The sequence below is a fragment of the Anser anser genome (genome assembly GCF_964211835.1).
Source record: "Anser anser genome assembly, chromosome: 10".
Lineage (NCBI taxonomy): Eukaryota > Metazoa > Chordata > Aves > Anseriformes > Anatidae > Anser > Anser anser.
Genome location: NC_139730.1, coordinates 1,449,436 through 1,464,621, shown reverse-complemented (window position 1 = coordinate 1,464,621; position 15,186 = coordinate 1,449,436). Strand labels below are relative to the sequence as shown.

Here is a 15,186-nt window from a genome sequence, read left to right as displayed (position 1 = left end):
CCGCGCTTCTGGGGGTTTTCCGGGCGAGATGTGCCCATAGCCAAATGACTGAGTACAAGGATGCCAGGATAAAAAGCAGCCAAATTTGGAGACGGTTTGGGGCACCGTCCTGTGAAGTCTTGCGGGTGTATAGTTTGACTAGAAAGAAGCTTAAAGGGGTAGGAAGTGAAATGGAAGCAGCCCCCGCCGAGCTGCGCTCGGAGTGTTTGCGGTGCTGGGCTCCCGTCTGCGGGCAGCTCCCAGCGCTGCGAAGGCTTCGGGCTCAGGGTTGCCTGGAGAGCCTGAGAGGGGAACCTCTGCGGGCAGGGAGGACGGAAGGGCTTTTCTGGAAGGACTGACTCGTCGGGCTTATTTTCATGAACTTACATGAGGAGTTCAATAGAAGAACTGAAATAAAACGGGTTTGGGCTGGAACATCTGCCGGCTTGAAGGGGAGCGGGTAATCCAGCATCCCACCCCGTGCAATGTCAGGTGTCTGACCGTGGTACGTTAGGTTTTCTTCTTTATGTTAAATTCTGTTCTTTTCGTAGCAGCCTGACCGTAAATTATTGTGTCACGTTAGCACGTTAGGTCTTTTCTAGTTGAGGTGCCCACGGTGGGTTTGTTCAGGGGAAGCACTCTGGGTATAAAGGGGGACTTGTGTCCGTAAGACCCAGCACGTACTTGCGGATGATTTATGTTTTACTCTACCCGCTGCTAGTAAACAGTTTCATGACCTTGGACTGCTGTAGTTTTAAAGTGAATTTATCTGGGCTGTGAATTGACAGCTTCAGCTCGGTTCAGAACTTGCGCGTGGTTTCTGCTGGGGTCCCAGCAGGGAATGCTGCAAGTTCAGGCAAAATACACGGCGTGGGGGAGATACTGCCGTCCTGGGACAGCGGGAGAGTAACCTCCTTGAAACGACACTACCTCACAGCGAAGCTCAGTAGCATGCCGTATTCACAGCACCTATTTGTCAGCTCTTAGCTGGGTTAAAATATTTACACATATTTTTGTGCACTATTTAAAATCTGTTTACCAGAGTAGTGGTTGGGCGTCATTGCAAAGTAAAGTTTTATCGTGGTTGAGGAAATAAGCATGTACGTGAGGAATGGTTCTGCCACATCCCAGGGAGATGCATCTGGGGATGGTTTGGTACCTTGGAGGTGAGCTGAGCATTTGGATGATATCAAACAAAAAGGAGTTCCCAGGTCCTGGATCCGTTCACAACAAAATCAGCCCAGACGTGCGCCTGGCACGGCCCCGCGCTCACAGTGAGCCGAGCAGGAGGAGGCAGTGGGAAGTGCCTGGGGCCAACCTGGGAGCAAACAAAATGTATTTCGGCCTGTTGGGGTGGACGCCGATCCCTGTATGTTTTTCCAGACTGCTGGCTCCTCTGCATTTTTCCCTGTTCTTCGAACTCCAACATGTGGGGTGCACGCTCCCGTGCCACCGAATGGTGATGGAAGGGTGGGTCAGGGTGACTCGGGGCCGTGGGGCTTCCTGCCCAAAATATTCCCTGCTCCCTGCCCAAAATATTCCCTGCTCCTTGCTCTAAATATTCCCTGCTCCCTGCCCCAAGCCCCCTCCCTGTTTCCTCCGTGCCCGCTGGGCCCTGCCCCTCTCCCGGCAGCCGGAGGAGGGGAGCGCGAGTGCTTTACTACCTGGTCTCTGCTCCTGACATTCCCATGGCAACCTTCTCCCCAGTTTAGTCACAGTTTATTGCCTTACAAGTAGGATTTGTTCAGGAAGGAATAAGGGTGGCGGTATGAGAGAGACACTTCCCCGTGTGTTCCTGACGGCCGGTGAATGGGGACCGAAGCGCAGGGGCGATTGGGCAGGGTGCGTGCCTCCCGAGGCTCGGCTGCTTGATGGCACAAGGGGTGTAAGATAAAGGGAATCAAAAGGAGAGCATCCGCCAGCCGTGATCGGCTGCGTTTAAATACCCTGCACACCGGAACAGCCGGGCTGCAGTCGCGGGCCTGGTGACAAAGCCGGCTGTGAGCGTAAAGCTGCGAGACGCGGTGAATTAAAACCAGGTGAGGCGGTGGGGAGCCCTTCCGTGGGCCGTGGAAACGTGGCCAGAACGACAAAAAAAAGCCTTTTTGGGAGGAGGTTTCCCAAAGCACCCCGTCCCCACTGCTCCTCCTGCAGGCTCCCAGCGCCATGAGCGCGGGCGAGGACGCGGCGTGGCTGCGGTGGGTGGCGAAGCAGTTCGAGAGCATCGCCGGCGCGGACAGGCAAATCGACTTGGAGGAGTTCAAAGCGGCCCTCAAGGTGAAGGAGGTGAGTGTCCCTCTGCGTCCAGGCAGGAAGACCCCCACTCAGTTTAAAGGCATAAAAATAGGACGGCAGAGCTCATGGTGTGGCGTGAGACAGGGGGAGAGAGAAACCTCCAGGTACTTTGCAGCAAGCAGGAACAGCAAACGTGTCCCCCCAGCACCCCACATCTCAGCCTCCTCCCTCCCGGGGATGCTGCGGTGCCCACAGCCCCCCACAAAAAGCAGCCTCCGTCCCTCCCTCCTGCTTTCGGTCCGTCACCGTGACTTTGAGCGTTTGCTGGGCAATTCACACTGCTGGCAGCACCAGGACTCGGGCCACGCAGAGCATCCCGCAGCTTCCCGAGAGCATTTCTCCTCCCCGCAGTCCTTCTTCGCCGAGCGGCTCTTCGCGCTCTTCGACTCGGACGGCAGCGGGACCATCAGCCTGGAGGAGCTGCTGAGCGCCCTGAGCCTGCTGGTGCACGGCAGCGAGACGGACAAGCTGAGGTTCCTCTTCCGAGTGTACGACGTAGATGGTAAGATGATAAAAAAAAAAGACTATTTCGTATTTTCTGAACACTGTTATGATTTGCAGAGCAGCGCGGCTCTTTGGGCATCCGGGCACGGGCAGGGCTGCGGCTTTTTGGGAGCTGTGGTGGGAGATGGTGCTGGTTGTGCCGCACACGCTGCATTTAGTGCTGGTGTCCAGTCCCCTCCTGGGTCAAGCACAACTTGAAAAAAGGGTAGCTGGGTCTGTGCAGCAGGAGCTGGCTCCTCATTAAAGGTAAGCATGTAACTGGCATAACGCTGCTGCCTTTTTCCTGCGATGAAAGTATCAAAAATCCACCTGAAAGACAGCAATTAACCGGCTCGCATGTCAGGGTGTCCCTCAATACGCTTTCACCCTTGGCCATGGAGAGGTGCCAAGCGAGAGGTGGCAGCATCTGAATAGGAATGAGTTTCAGGCTGGGATTTGTGCCGATTCCTTTTATCTGTGAGCGAGCCGGCCTGACCCAGCTGGGAGCACCCTCCCAAAGCTGGAGCCGGGTGTCAGAGAACCCACCACGCTCAGGCCATTCACTGCCCCCACCGTGGCCGTGCCGCTGGGATCCCACAGAGACCCCCGGGCACCGAGTACTGCCTCCCCTGGGCCCTGTGCCCGCAGCTCCACGCCGAAATGCTAAAAACAATTTTAAGCCCAGCTCTTCTTGGCTTCACCCGGCTGCTTCCCCCGCTGTGACCTGCCTGGGCACACGCGCTGGCTAAGAGCGAACCGAGCCCTTTGCCTGATTTGCCATCACGCTGGCTGCCAGCCCAGCAGCTCCGCAGCGGTTCCCACCGCTGGACTTCGCCATCCGAGCACCCTGCTGCCGCAGGTGACCGCCGGCGAGGGCACTTAATGAAACCAGCAGACCCAGGAGCGACGGCACGTTGCTGGCCAGTTGGCGCAGCTTCCCCCGGGGAGCCCGCAGGCGAGGCAGGGAGGCGATTTCTGCAGTAGAGCTGGAGGGGGGCAAAGCCGGGGTGCCGTTGGGCGATGTGGCGCCGGGGGCGGCCGCTCTCAACCCGCCGGGTGCCCGCAGGCAGCGGCGCCATCGACCCGGCCGAGCTGCGCCTGGTGCTGCAGGCGTGCCTGCGGGAGAGCGCCGTGTCGCTGCCGCCGCCGCGCCTGGACGACCTGGCCCTGGCGCTCTTCGAGGCCGCCGACAAGGACGGCAGCGGCTCCATCACCTTCGAGGAGCTGCGGGCGGAGCTGGAGGCTTTCCCCGGGGTGATGGAGAACCTGACCATCAGGTACCGCGGGGCTGCGCCCCCCCCCCCCCACCTTGTGGGAGCTTTTTTCCTCCTGCTCCAGCGTGGGGTTACGCTCCCGGTGAGGCTCCTGTGGGGGTTGAGCCCCTGAGGTGCTCAGCCAGCACCGGGAGCAACTCAGGCCTGTTACCCCAGCCTCGCCGCAGAGCCCCAGCCCTGCAGTGCTGCAGGGGGCATCCCGGGCCTGTCCCCTCTGCCCAGGAGCCTGCAGAGAGCCGAGCCTGGGCTCACCGCTGCAAGGGGGTGGGAGGGTGCCGTGCCTGGGCTGCTCCTACCTGGGACGGGTGCTGGGGTGGTGCCAGGATGGGTGCAGGGCTTGGATGCAGGGTGGGTGCAGGGCTTGGATGCAGGGTGGGTTCTGGGATGGATGCTGGGATGGGTGCAGGGCTTGGGTGCCAGGAGCAGTGCCAGGACGGTGCTAGGATGGGTGAGGGATTTGGGTGCAGGGATGTGCACGGGGCCGGTGCCCAGCTGGGAGCAGGGTTCAGATGAAGGGCTGGGGGCCGGCCTGGCCGCAGAGCTGCCCCCACTCCCCGCTCCCCATCAAGGAGCAAGGTGCCTCCTTTCCCCGCAGCGCTGTGAGCTGGCTGAAGCCCCCGCCACCCCCAGAGAGGAGCCGCCGGCCGCGCTGCCTGACCGCGGCGTACTGGCACAACCACGGCAGCCAGCTCGCCTTCCTGGGGGGCTACGCCAGCCTCAACCTCCTGCTCTTCGCCCTGGCCGCCCTGCGGCACGCCGGCCTCGGCGGCTGGGTGGCGGTGGCCCGGGGCTGCGGGCAGTGCCTGAACTTCAACTGCGCCTTCATCGCGGTGAGCGCGGGGTGCTGGGTGGGGGCGCGGGGTCGTGGGGTGATGCTACCCGGTGGCTGGGCCCCCGCTGTCCCCCCCACTGCCACGGGCATCCCCAACTACCCCCCTGCAGGTGCTGATGCTGCGGAGGTGCCTGACCTGGCTGCGCGCCACCCCCGTGGCCCAGGTGCTGCCGCTGGACCAGAGCGTGGGGCTCCACCAGCTCGTGGGCTACGTGGTGCTGGCGCTGGCCGCCCTCCACACGGGCGCACACGTGGCCAACCTCAGTAAGTCGCAGCTCCCGGCTCGTATCCAGCGAAGCCTGCTGCATCGCGCCCCGTTAGCCCTGCGCTGGGCTCCCCGTCCAGCCCAGAGCCTGCTGCTGCCGGGGCGGGGGTGTCGTGCACAATGGGGGGGGGGGGGACACGCAGCCCTGCCAAAAGCCACGGGACGGGGGGACCCCTGCCCCAGATGCGGAGAGCCTGAGAGAACTGAGCCGGGGGTGCCCTGCCCCTGCCGGCTCTGCGCCCTGCTCAGGTGGCGGCGTTGGGAATGGCTTTGGTGTTCCCCAGGGGAAGGAGAGGCGTCTGCCCGCGTCCCCGGGGGTGCCTACGCCCCAGGGAGGGGTGCGAGGCCTGGGAGGGGGGGGTGCCCATGCAGGCCCCCCGGAGCTGTGTCCGTGCGCTGGCTGCTGCCTCCCTCTAGCGGCTCTCCCAGCCGGGCAGCGCCGGAGCGGGGCCGGATCCCTCCCCGCACCCCTCCCCGCACCCCTCCCCGCATCCATCCCCGCATCCATCCCCCCATCCCTCCCCGCATCCATCCCCGCATCCATCCCCCCACCCCTCCCCGCATCCATCCCCCCATCCCTCCCCGCATCCATCCCCGCATCCATCCCCCCATCCCTCCCCGCATCCATCCCCGCATCCATCCCCCCACCCCTCCCCGCATCCATCCCCCCACCCCTCCCCGCATCCATCCCCCCACCCCTCCCCGCATCCATCCCCCCATCCCTCCCCGCTCCCAGGGCCAGATTTTTGGGGCTGCGCTCTCCGCTCTGAGCTCGGCGGTGCCCAGCCCCGTACGAGTCCCACGGCCGACCCTCGGTGATTAATTGCAGCCTGCCTGGAAAAATTAGCAGGAAGGGCTCAGAGTCAGGGTTTTACTCTGCGGGCGCAACGCCACGGCGCCAGAACTCGCCCTTGCCCACGGGGCTTGGGCACCTCGGCTCCCTTCAGTCCCTCGCGGTGCCATTGCAGAGAGCAGGGGCTGGCGAGGGGAAATGCGACGTTAAAAAAATTCCCGAGCAAACCCACGGGGCTGTGCCTTAGCACGAAGCCACCCTCGTGTCCCGGTCGCTGTTGGGCTCGGGTGCGCGGGTGCCCCGTGCCCCCGTCCCAGCCCCGTGTCGCAGGCAGGCTGGCGCAGCAGGACGGGCACCGTGCCCTCGCCGAGTTCCTCCTGAGGCCGCGTCCCGACGGCGGGGGGCTCGGCGGCACGGCCTCGCAGACCGGGCTGGCGCTGCAGGGGCTGCTGGCCGCCATGCTCGCCTTCTCCAGCCCCTGCGTCCGCCGTGGCGGGCACTTCGAGGTGTGTGCCCTGCGTGGGGAAACCCCAAAATGCTCCCACACGTGGCACGGGGGGGGACCAGGCCGGGGTCCCCCCTACCTGGTGTCATCCCCCCCCCGGCACCGGTGACCCCGGCGCCCTGCCTGCAGGTCTTCTACTGGAGCCACCTCTCCTATGTCTCCGTCTGGGCCCTGCTCGTCCTGCACGCCCCCAATTTCTGGAAGTGGTTCGTGGTGCCCGGGGGCCTCTTCGTGCTGGAGAAGGCGGTGGGCCTGGCCACGTCCCGTGCCGTGGGGCTGCGCATCGTGGAGGTCAACCTGCTGCCCTCCAAGGTCTGCGGCCCCCCCCCGGCCCCTCCACTGCTGCTGCTGCTGCTGGGGGAGATACCTGAGATACCCGTGGGGTGCTTCACAGCCCGGGGACACGCAGGGTGCAAGCAATGACTGCGGTCGTTTGATGCAGAAGGGAGAGGGGGGGATAAAAGATGAAGGGGGCGATGTGTCCGATGCGTTTGGAGGGGCCGTGCTCTTCCAGACATGCATGGGAAGGACAGCGCCCCGTGTCCCCTCCCTGCGTGCACAGCGCTGCTCCTCTTCTGCCTTCAGCAGGGCCGGGTGAAATCCTCAGATTTTATATGGAAAATAGGTCCTTGGTTTGTATGGAAATGTCTTTTGGGGTTACTTGGTAGTGTTCAGGAATCCACGCCGCATTAGCGAGTGTTTGTGGCAAAAGGTGAAAGCAATTTCTTCATATTCAACCTTTTTTAAAAAAAATTATTTGGCGAATAATTGCCAAGCCTTTGCCTGGGGGATAACGCCGGGCAGCTGATTTCCAGGCCTGACAGCTTTCTGCTCCCCGCGCCGCAGGTGACGCACCTCGTGGTCCAGCGGCCGCGCTCGTTCCGCTTCAGGCCCGGGGACTACGTCTACCTGAACGTCCCGGCCATCGCCGCCTACGAGTGGCACCCCTTCACCATCAGCAGCGCCCCCGAGCAGCGAGGTGGGCCCAGGGGTGCTCAGTCCCCCGTCGGGGTGCTCGTTTGGCACCGCGGGGACGTCCTGCGCCCACCGGCCGGTTGGTGACCCCCCGCCGGTGCCGGCGCGCGGAGGTGGCGGTGCGCGGTGCCGCGCGGTCGTGCCCGTGTGCCAGCGGGTGCTGCCGTGCCGCAGACACCATCTGGCTGCACGTACGGGCGCGGGGGCAGTGGACCAGCCGGCTGCACGAGTACTTCAGGCACCCCGAGGCGCCGCAGCTCAGCGGGAACCTCAGAGAGGCGAGGTGGTGGCGGCGGGCGCAGGTTGGTGAGGACGGGGCTCTGCTTCCCGCAGAAATGCCGGTTAGAGCCCAAGGTCCTGCCTCCGCACAGCCCCGCACCTGGTGCGGCCCCCAGGCACAGCAGGCTGAGCACCTGGTGCCCAGGGCATCACAGCCAGGGATGCCTTTTCCTTTTTTTCTTTTTTCTTTTTTCCTTTTTCTTTTTTCTTTTTTTTCTTCTTTTTCTTTTTCTTTTTTCTTTTTTCTTTTCTTTCTTTCTTTTTTCTTCTTTTTCTTTTTTCTTTTCTTTTTTCTTTTTTTCTTCTTTCTTCTTCTTTCTTCTTTCTTTTCTTCTTTTTCCTTTTCCTTTTCCTTTTCCTTTTCCTTTTCCTTTTCCTTTTCCTTTTCCTTTTCCTTTTCCTTTCCCTTTCCCTTTCCCTTTCCCTTTCCCTTTCCCTTTCCCTTTCCCTTTCCCTTTCCCTTTCCCTTTCCCTTTCCCTTTCCCTTTCCCTTTCCCTTTCCCTTTCCCTTTCCCTTTTCTTTTTCCTTTTTCCTTTTTCTTTTTTTTCTCTTTTCTCTTTTCTCTTTTCTCTTTTCTCTTTTCTCTTTTCTCTTTTCTCTTTTCTCTTTTCTCTTTTCTCTTTTCTCTTTTCTCCTTTCTCCTTTCTCCTTTCTCTTTTCTCTTTTCTCTTTTTTCCCTTTCCCTTTCCCTTTCCCTTTCCCTTTCCCCTCGCCGTTGCCTCGCAGACACGTCTCTGCACCAGGTCTGGCTCATCGGGGGGCTCCGTGGCCACCACTGGGGACGAAGCCGTTGAGCTGACATCGTACAGAGCCCCCGGGGCACCCGCTGCCCCCCAGGGGAGGACGGACGAGGACCCATCGCCAGAGGAGGTAAGCACCATCCCCGCCCTCACCAACACGTCCGAGCCCCCCGATGCCCCCGAGGGGCAGAGCAGGGGACCCTCGCTGTCACCTGGCGCTCACAGCCCCGCTGGCTTCGGGGTTCGGCCCGACCCTGGCGATGCTGAGCGAGAAAAGCTGCAGGGGCCGCGTCCCCTCCGTTTGTCCCCCATCGCCCCACGCCCGGGGGCACCGGGCACGCGGCACCCCGTGCATTCGGTGCTGCCCCCGCTGCGCCCTGGCTCGTCCCTGCCGGGCCCCGCAGCCGAGGCGCTTCCCAACAGACAGGAGGAGCAACCCGGAGAAAAGGGAGACAACCCCATTTCCTTCTGAAATCGGCCGAAACTTCTTGCAAGGCTGTTCTTGAGAGGGAAACTTCTCCCCGCCCCCAAGTGGGAAATAAATCGTGCGAACGCCGTGGCGCTGGGAGCCACGTTCAGCAGCTTTTATCACCCGATATGAAAAGCTCTCAGGATATTGATTCTGTCACAGCTGGAGGAACAGGCATTACAGATAACGAATTTATATGCACCAATTTTAATGAGTTTCTCTCCCTGTTGCTGCTGGGCTGTTATCTGTCCGAGAGCGGGTTCCCCACCTCCCCTCCTGCCACCAGGGCGATCGCCACCACTGTAAACCTGTCGCTCGCTCCCTGCCTTTTGGGGGGGGATTTGGATAATTGCATTTTTAAGCAACATTCAGAGAGATTGGGATCTGGATAATGTCTCACACCCATCTGGTGGGCCCCGGAGCGCCCTTTCCAGGCCTCTGCAAACCTCCAGCCCGGGGGCTGCGGGTGGTGTTGGGGGGCTCCCGCGGGCCCTGGGAGCGATGTGCACAGCCCCAGTAAAGCAGAGCTCACCTAACCCACCAAGCTGGGAGGGGAAAACCCCAAAAGCAAGCCGAGGAGTCCAGCTGATGTAGCGCAGGGCTCTGGGAGCAGGCAGGAGGGGATGGTCGCCGGCCCGCCGGTGACGCCGTGCTCTGTACCCGCAGGTTTCCACGGGGCCAGGCGAGAGCCGTCGGCTCTGCAGCATCAAGGTGAGGGATGTCCCGGCCCGTCTGCGGCTCTGGGCGAGCAGAGATGTGCTCGGGACATGTGGCGGGGACCCCATGCATGTGCCCAGCACCTCAAGTGCGTGCCCCCCCTGCAGGGAGGGTCCTGCCTGGGGCTGAGCGTGCACCCACGCTGACGGGGGCTTCGTGCCCCCGATTTAGTGCTCGTGGGCTCCCTGGGTTTCCGCACGCCCGGCCTCTTTTCTCTCCCAGTGCTACATCGACGGCCCCTACGGGACCCCAACGCGCAGGATCTTCACCTCGGAGCACGCCGTGCTCATCGGCGCCGGCATCGGCATCACCCCCTTCGCCTCCATCCTGCAGAGCATCATGCACAGGTCGGTGCTGTGCCGGGAGCTCGGGCTGGGTTGGGTTCCTCCCTCCCAAACCGTGGGCACAGGACCCAGAACTGGGTCCCCCTTCGGTGCTAACCTTCACCCTGGGGGGTTCAGGCTGGGCACCTGCTATGGGGCTGTGGGGTGGGGTGCTTGGGGTCTCTGTGCTCTTTGTGGGGTGCGAGGGATGCCGGGGGGGCTGCAGGGCTGTGCCACCCGTGCAGGTACCGCCTGAGAAAGCAGAGCCACGACTATAAACAGTGTGAGACCCTGCGGGACGAGGACATGGCGCTCAGGAAGGTGGGAGCGGGCTGGGGGCACGCGGGAGGAGGGTTGGCACCGGGCATGGGGGCTGCAGTCGGCCCCTGTGCCGCCGGCGAGCCCCAAAGCGGGGTCTGCGTCCTTCCAGGTCGACTTCATCTGGATAAACCGGGACCAGAAGCACTTCGAGTGGTTCGTCAGCCTGCTGGCGAAGCTGGAGCTGGAGCAGGCTGAGCAGGAGCCGGGAGGTGAGCGGGAGGCGGGGGGGCACCGCTGCAGCCCCCTCTTCCCGGGGCGCTCGGCACCGTCCCCGAGCCCCGGTTCCCCTGCGAGGCGCAGGGCGGTTCCTGGAGCTGCACCTCTACTTGACGGCCGCCCTCGGCAAGAGCGACGTGAGGGCCGTGGGGCTGCAGCTGGCCCTGGACCTGCTGGCCGCCAAGGAGCACAAGGACTCCATCACGGGGCTGCGCACCAGGACGCAGCCCGGCCGCCCCGACTGGAGCAAGGCGAGGGCTGGCTGGGGGCGGCCGCTTCGTGCCGGGCAGCGGGCACCGAAGCCGGCACGGATCCTGACACCTTCCCCTGCTCCTCCTTCCCTCGCGCTAGGTGTTTCGCAAGGTGGCCGAGGAGAGGAAAGGCAAGGTGCAGGTCTTCTTCTGCGGCTCGCCGGCGTTGGCCAAGGTCGTCAAGGCGCACTGCGAGCGCTTCGGCTTCCGCTTCTTCAAGGAAAACTTCTGACGCGGGGGTGCTGGGGGCACCCGGTGCCACGCGGGACATCCGCGTCCCCCCCCCCGGGACCTGCCGCCCTGCAGCCCCCCAGGGAGCCGGGAGGGTGGGACGGACGGGTGACATGGGTGGGACGGACGGGGGACATGGACAGGACGGGTGACATGGACAGGACGAGGGACAGAGGGGCTGGGGCACGGGGATTTGGGGTGGAGGGGACGGGGCCCTGCAGCCCTGTGGGTGGAGGGGGGTGCCCCGCAGCACCTCGGTGGTTTTTTTTTTTTTTTTTTTGGGGGGGGGGGGGGTAGGGACCCGTGTCCCGGAGCGTTTTGGGGATGGAGGAGCCCGGTTCGGGGCGGCAGGGCGCGCCGGAGGAGCGGTGCCCACAGGAGGGCACTGCAGCCTCGCCAACCGCACAGCTCGTCCCCGGGCCCCCCCCCGGCCCCCCCCCGGGCCTGGAGGCAGCGCAGGGTCCGGGGGAGGGCTCAGCACCCACCGCCCCCCGCCCGCAGCACGCGCCGGGCTTTGCCTCTTGGTGCCCTTTTTGGGTGGAAAAGGAGCGATTTGAGGGGTGCCCAGTGCGGGTGGGGTCACTTCCAAACCCCCCGCCCCCCAGCACCGAACGTGGCCGGGGGCTGGCGAGGGCCCAGCAGCGCTGCCCACGGGGCCCCGCTGCGCCTCCAGACACCAACCCGAGTGTCCCCCGGCACGTCTGCGCTTTTACGGCCCGCCTGCGCGATGTGCTGATGCGTCCGAGTTAAAAAATGAATATATAGTAATTTAGGCGAAAGACTCGTCCTATGGCAACGCCACCCGTGGGGACAGCTCCCTCTCTCCTGCCTTTTGGGGGTGTTTTGGCCCGGATTCAGTGCCCCAGCCCCACGCCAGAGCCCATCCATCCCACCCCCAGCCCTGGCTTTGGGGCGGCGCAGGTTTGGCAGTCTGGTGCCCCTCGTCCTGCCCGTCAGCAGGACGTCCCCGCGGCACCCACGGGAGGCACCGGCCGTGCGAGGTGGGAGAAGCTTTTCCCTTCCCCAAGGCGTCCCCAGGGCCGTGCACAGGGCCGTGGCTCAGCACCGTGGCTCAGCACCGTCACTCTGCCAGCCTCGCCAGCAGCGGCCCTGGAAGCCAAGGCCATGTGCGAGTGCTTGGCTCGCACCCGCGCCGCCACTGCCGAGCTCCGTGTCTGCCTTTAGCCCATTGCCACGTCCAAATCACGCTTGTAGAGGGGATCAGGGTAACCACATCCCTTCCTGGGTCGCTGTGCCCTAACCCCGGGTCACACCGCGGGGGTGCAGGCACCGGGACCCCATCACTGCCCCTCAGTCCGGAGCTGGTTGGGGGCACGGCGAGGAGCTGGGCGATGCAGCTGGCTCCAGCCGTAGCATGAAATCTGGAGCCAGAGAGGAGAAATCATTTGACGTGGGGCCGTGACATAAACTTCATGGCTGAATCCGCTTCAGACAGCGTGATAAATGGGCTGGCTAACGATCCCCGCTGGGTTACGGCCAGCGCTGGCGCGTGATGGATGCAGGCAGCGGAGAGCTCTCGGCGCCCTGCGAGAGCGCAGCGCGAGGTGACGATCCCCAAGTCAGGAGTCAATTTTTCTTAACCTCGGCTAATGCAAGGTTTCTCGCCTCCTTGATTAGCAGTGGGATGGAAATGTAATGAGCTCTCCCGCTGGTGCCGGCTCGGGGAAGGAGGCCCCTTCCCTCCCCAGCCCGCGGCGCCCCTCTGGCACCGCGCTGCGCAGCCCCGGCTCGCCCTGCAGGCTGCCTCCTCGGCGAGGTTTTTGCCACCCACCTCTCCCTGCCCTCTCCCCAGCCATGGCAGGGGAAACCAAAGCCCCGCTGCCCCCAGCAGCGCTTCCCCAGCCTCATTTCCAGCGCTGTGCCCCCGTTACGTGCCCTGCAGTCCTGGGGATGCGCTGGGGTAGCGTGGCATCCCCTGGGATCTGCTTTGGGACCGTGGGCTTAACTCCAAGCACATCGGTGCAGTGAGCAAGCGCTGCTTTTTCTGCACTTTTACCATAATTAGGGACTTTGCTGGTGGTCCGTGCTGCGAAGCAGAGCCTGGGTGTGACCCCCAAGCCCGGGGGCTCTGCCCCTGCCTTGGCGCGGGTTGGCGCGGGCTGGGGCGCGTTTCGGCAGCACCCCGATGGCCCCGCGCCTCGCCGAGGGGGCTGTGTAGCAGGGGGTGATGTCAGCTCCTGCTCCCAACGTCCAAGGGAAAATTAGGGCAGCTGCAGCCTCCCGGGGCTGGCGAGGGAAAAACAACCCTCTGCGGAGGGAGCCGGGGTCTTTCAGGGCTGCCTTTCAGCTCGTCTCCCCGATTGAGTCCATTCATGTGCACGCAGCTCTGCTTCCACGCAGGCGTTTCCAAAGATGCCAGGGAAAAAAAAAAAAAAGACGTGGCTGTATGTGGCAGCGTCACGTGGCTATGGAAAACATGCTCATCTCAATCACAAAGAAGAGTTAATTACATCTCCCCGCTCTCCCGATGTATCGAAGCAATTATAAACAGAACGAATCACGACGCGCGTGCTGATAACCATTTTCCTTCCCCGTCCCCGCTGAACGACAGGGCACTAAAGCGCAGCGCTCGAGCACGCCGGTGCTCGAAGCAGCTCGCAAAAAGCAAGTTCAGCTCTCTTTGAAGACGGGGGCACCCAGGGCGCCCCGAGCAGACCTCGGGGGCACGACGCGAAATGCACAGAAACCCCCGCGGGTGCGAAGCCGGCTGGCGCACGCGCTCTGCGACCGGCGGCCTTCCCGCAGGCCTTCTGCAGTTGCGCACGGGGCTCGTCGCAGGGAATTCGGGGGCTGCACGACGGAGCTGGCAGCGTGCTTTGGGGCGACGTGCACCCCGAAAACCAGGCTGGCAGGCGGGGGGGGACGCCGAGCAGATGGTGGGGATGCGCTCTCGGAGCGGGGGGCTGGAGGCAGCATCAAGGTCACTGCCGACACGATGCCTGCTGAGCTGCTGCCGTCCCAGCCCCGGCGATGAAAAATTAATGAATTCCTTCCCCTCCATCCGCAGGAGCTCTGCCAGCTGCCATTTTCCCCGCGTCTCCGGCTCATCAGATGTTTCCTTTGGAGCTGAGGGAGGAATGATTAAAAGATGTGCAAGGCGGGGAGGGGGGCGGCTGCCACCCCAAACGCTGAGCGCTGCTGCCGCCGCTCCGAAGGGGGGGGGCAGAGCTGGAGAAAGGGCCCTGTGCGATGGGTGCAGGTGGCTCCGGCTCCTTGGCCAAACCATCTCGGCTTTGGGATGGTTCCCAACACCAGCGATGCCGCAGAAAGCTGAGCCCGGAGCTGCCCCGAGCCTGGGGTCTGCTTTGTTTTGTGGCTGTTTTTCGTGTTAAAGCAACAGGAGGCTCCGGATCGGGAGCTGGGGAGGCAGGGCGTGAGGTTAGCTAATCACACGCCGCCTGATTAATGCCTTCCCCTGGCTGCCTTCATTATTGTGATTACACTCCGGCGGTAGCATAGCAACAGCTAATTGTTGGTTGGATGCAAAGAGCATAATTCCCCGTATTAAAATTTTATTAAGATGTAATTGCATTCGTCTTGCAGCAGTGGATGCTTCAAAGGCGCCGGGACGCGGCAGCAGCGCTCCTCGCGTCTGGGCTTCCCCTTCGGAGCCTGGAGGACGTGGGGTCGGGGTGGGCACCAGGATTTGGGGGCAAAAACTCATGGGGAGGAAGGATTAGGGCTGCGTCTCCAATCGCCCCGTGGCCGTTTGCATTTATTTGCCTGGGGATTTTGCACCCCAGCTCCTCGTGGGGAGACCGCGGCTCGGGGACGGCACGGAGAACTTCTGGTGCCAAACCTCCCGTACGAATCCTTGCTCTTTGAGGGATAAAAATGGGATTTTGGGAGGGGGCGAAGCGTTGTCATACATCAGCAGGCAGCTGCTGTCAGCACAACCTCTTGGTAAAGGAACCACAGCAGGAGCTGGCGGCCACCAAAAGCCCTTCGCTGCCAGGGCCGTGCCCCGCTCCTCGAAAGCCAGGGAAGGAAACCTTAAAGGAACTGCGTTTGTTAACAGTGCGATCACATTGGGCATATTCCATCACTAAGTGGCCCTGGTACATAGATATTATTCACTTAAGTAATCAATCACTGCCAACAAATTACAGGATACAGGGAATGAAATTAGCAAAATGAACTATGGATGCAAAATTCATTTGAAATTCAATTTAGGAGCAACATTAGCTTTCAATTAGTCTGCCCAACTGTTTGAGCA

At 62.6% G+C, this 15,186-nt stretch overlaps 1 protein-coding gene across 1 annotated transcript; it reads left to right on the top strand.

Annotated features, from left to right (window-relative positions):
* The first annotated feature begins 1,081 nt into the window (after window positions 1–1,081).
* On the top strand, window positions 1,082–11,094 carry LOC310904769 (NADPH oxidase 5-like). Its single transcript, XM_083849942.1, has 16 exons — window positions 1,082–2,265; window positions 2,626–2,776; window positions 3,824–4,034; window positions 4,627–4,861; window positions 4,974–5,127; window positions 6,252–6,427; window positions 6,556–6,738; window positions 7,273–7,405; window positions 7,576–7,703; window positions 8,408–8,884; window positions 9,557–9,601; window positions 9,830–9,954; window positions 10,176–10,251; window positions 10,361–10,460; window positions 10,552–10,718; window positions 10,819–11,094. The coding sequence occupies exons 1-16, from the start codon at window positions 2,146–2,148 to the stop codon at window positions 10,948–10,950; spliced, it is 2,613 nt and encodes an 870-aa protein (XP_083706068.1). The 5' UTR covers window positions 1,082–2,145; the 3' UTR covers window positions 10,951–11,094.
* Window positions 11,095–15,186: the final 4,092 nt, after the last annotated feature.

Excerpts from the sequence above, each read along its gene's own strand:
- LOC310904769 (XM_083849942.1), top strand. The coding sequence starts at position 2,146 with ATGAGCGCGGGCGAGGACGCGGCGTGGCTGCGGTGGGTGGCGAAGCAG. Across the intron at positions 9,955-10,175 it reads CTGCAGAGCATCATGCACAG|GTACCGCCTGAGAAAGCAGA; the intron begins GTCGGTGCTGTG and ends CCACCCGTGCAG. Across the intron at positions 10,252-10,360 it reads AGGACATGGCGCTCAGGAAG|GTCGACTTCATCTGGATAAA; the intron begins GTGGGAGCGGGC and ends GCGTCCTTCCAG.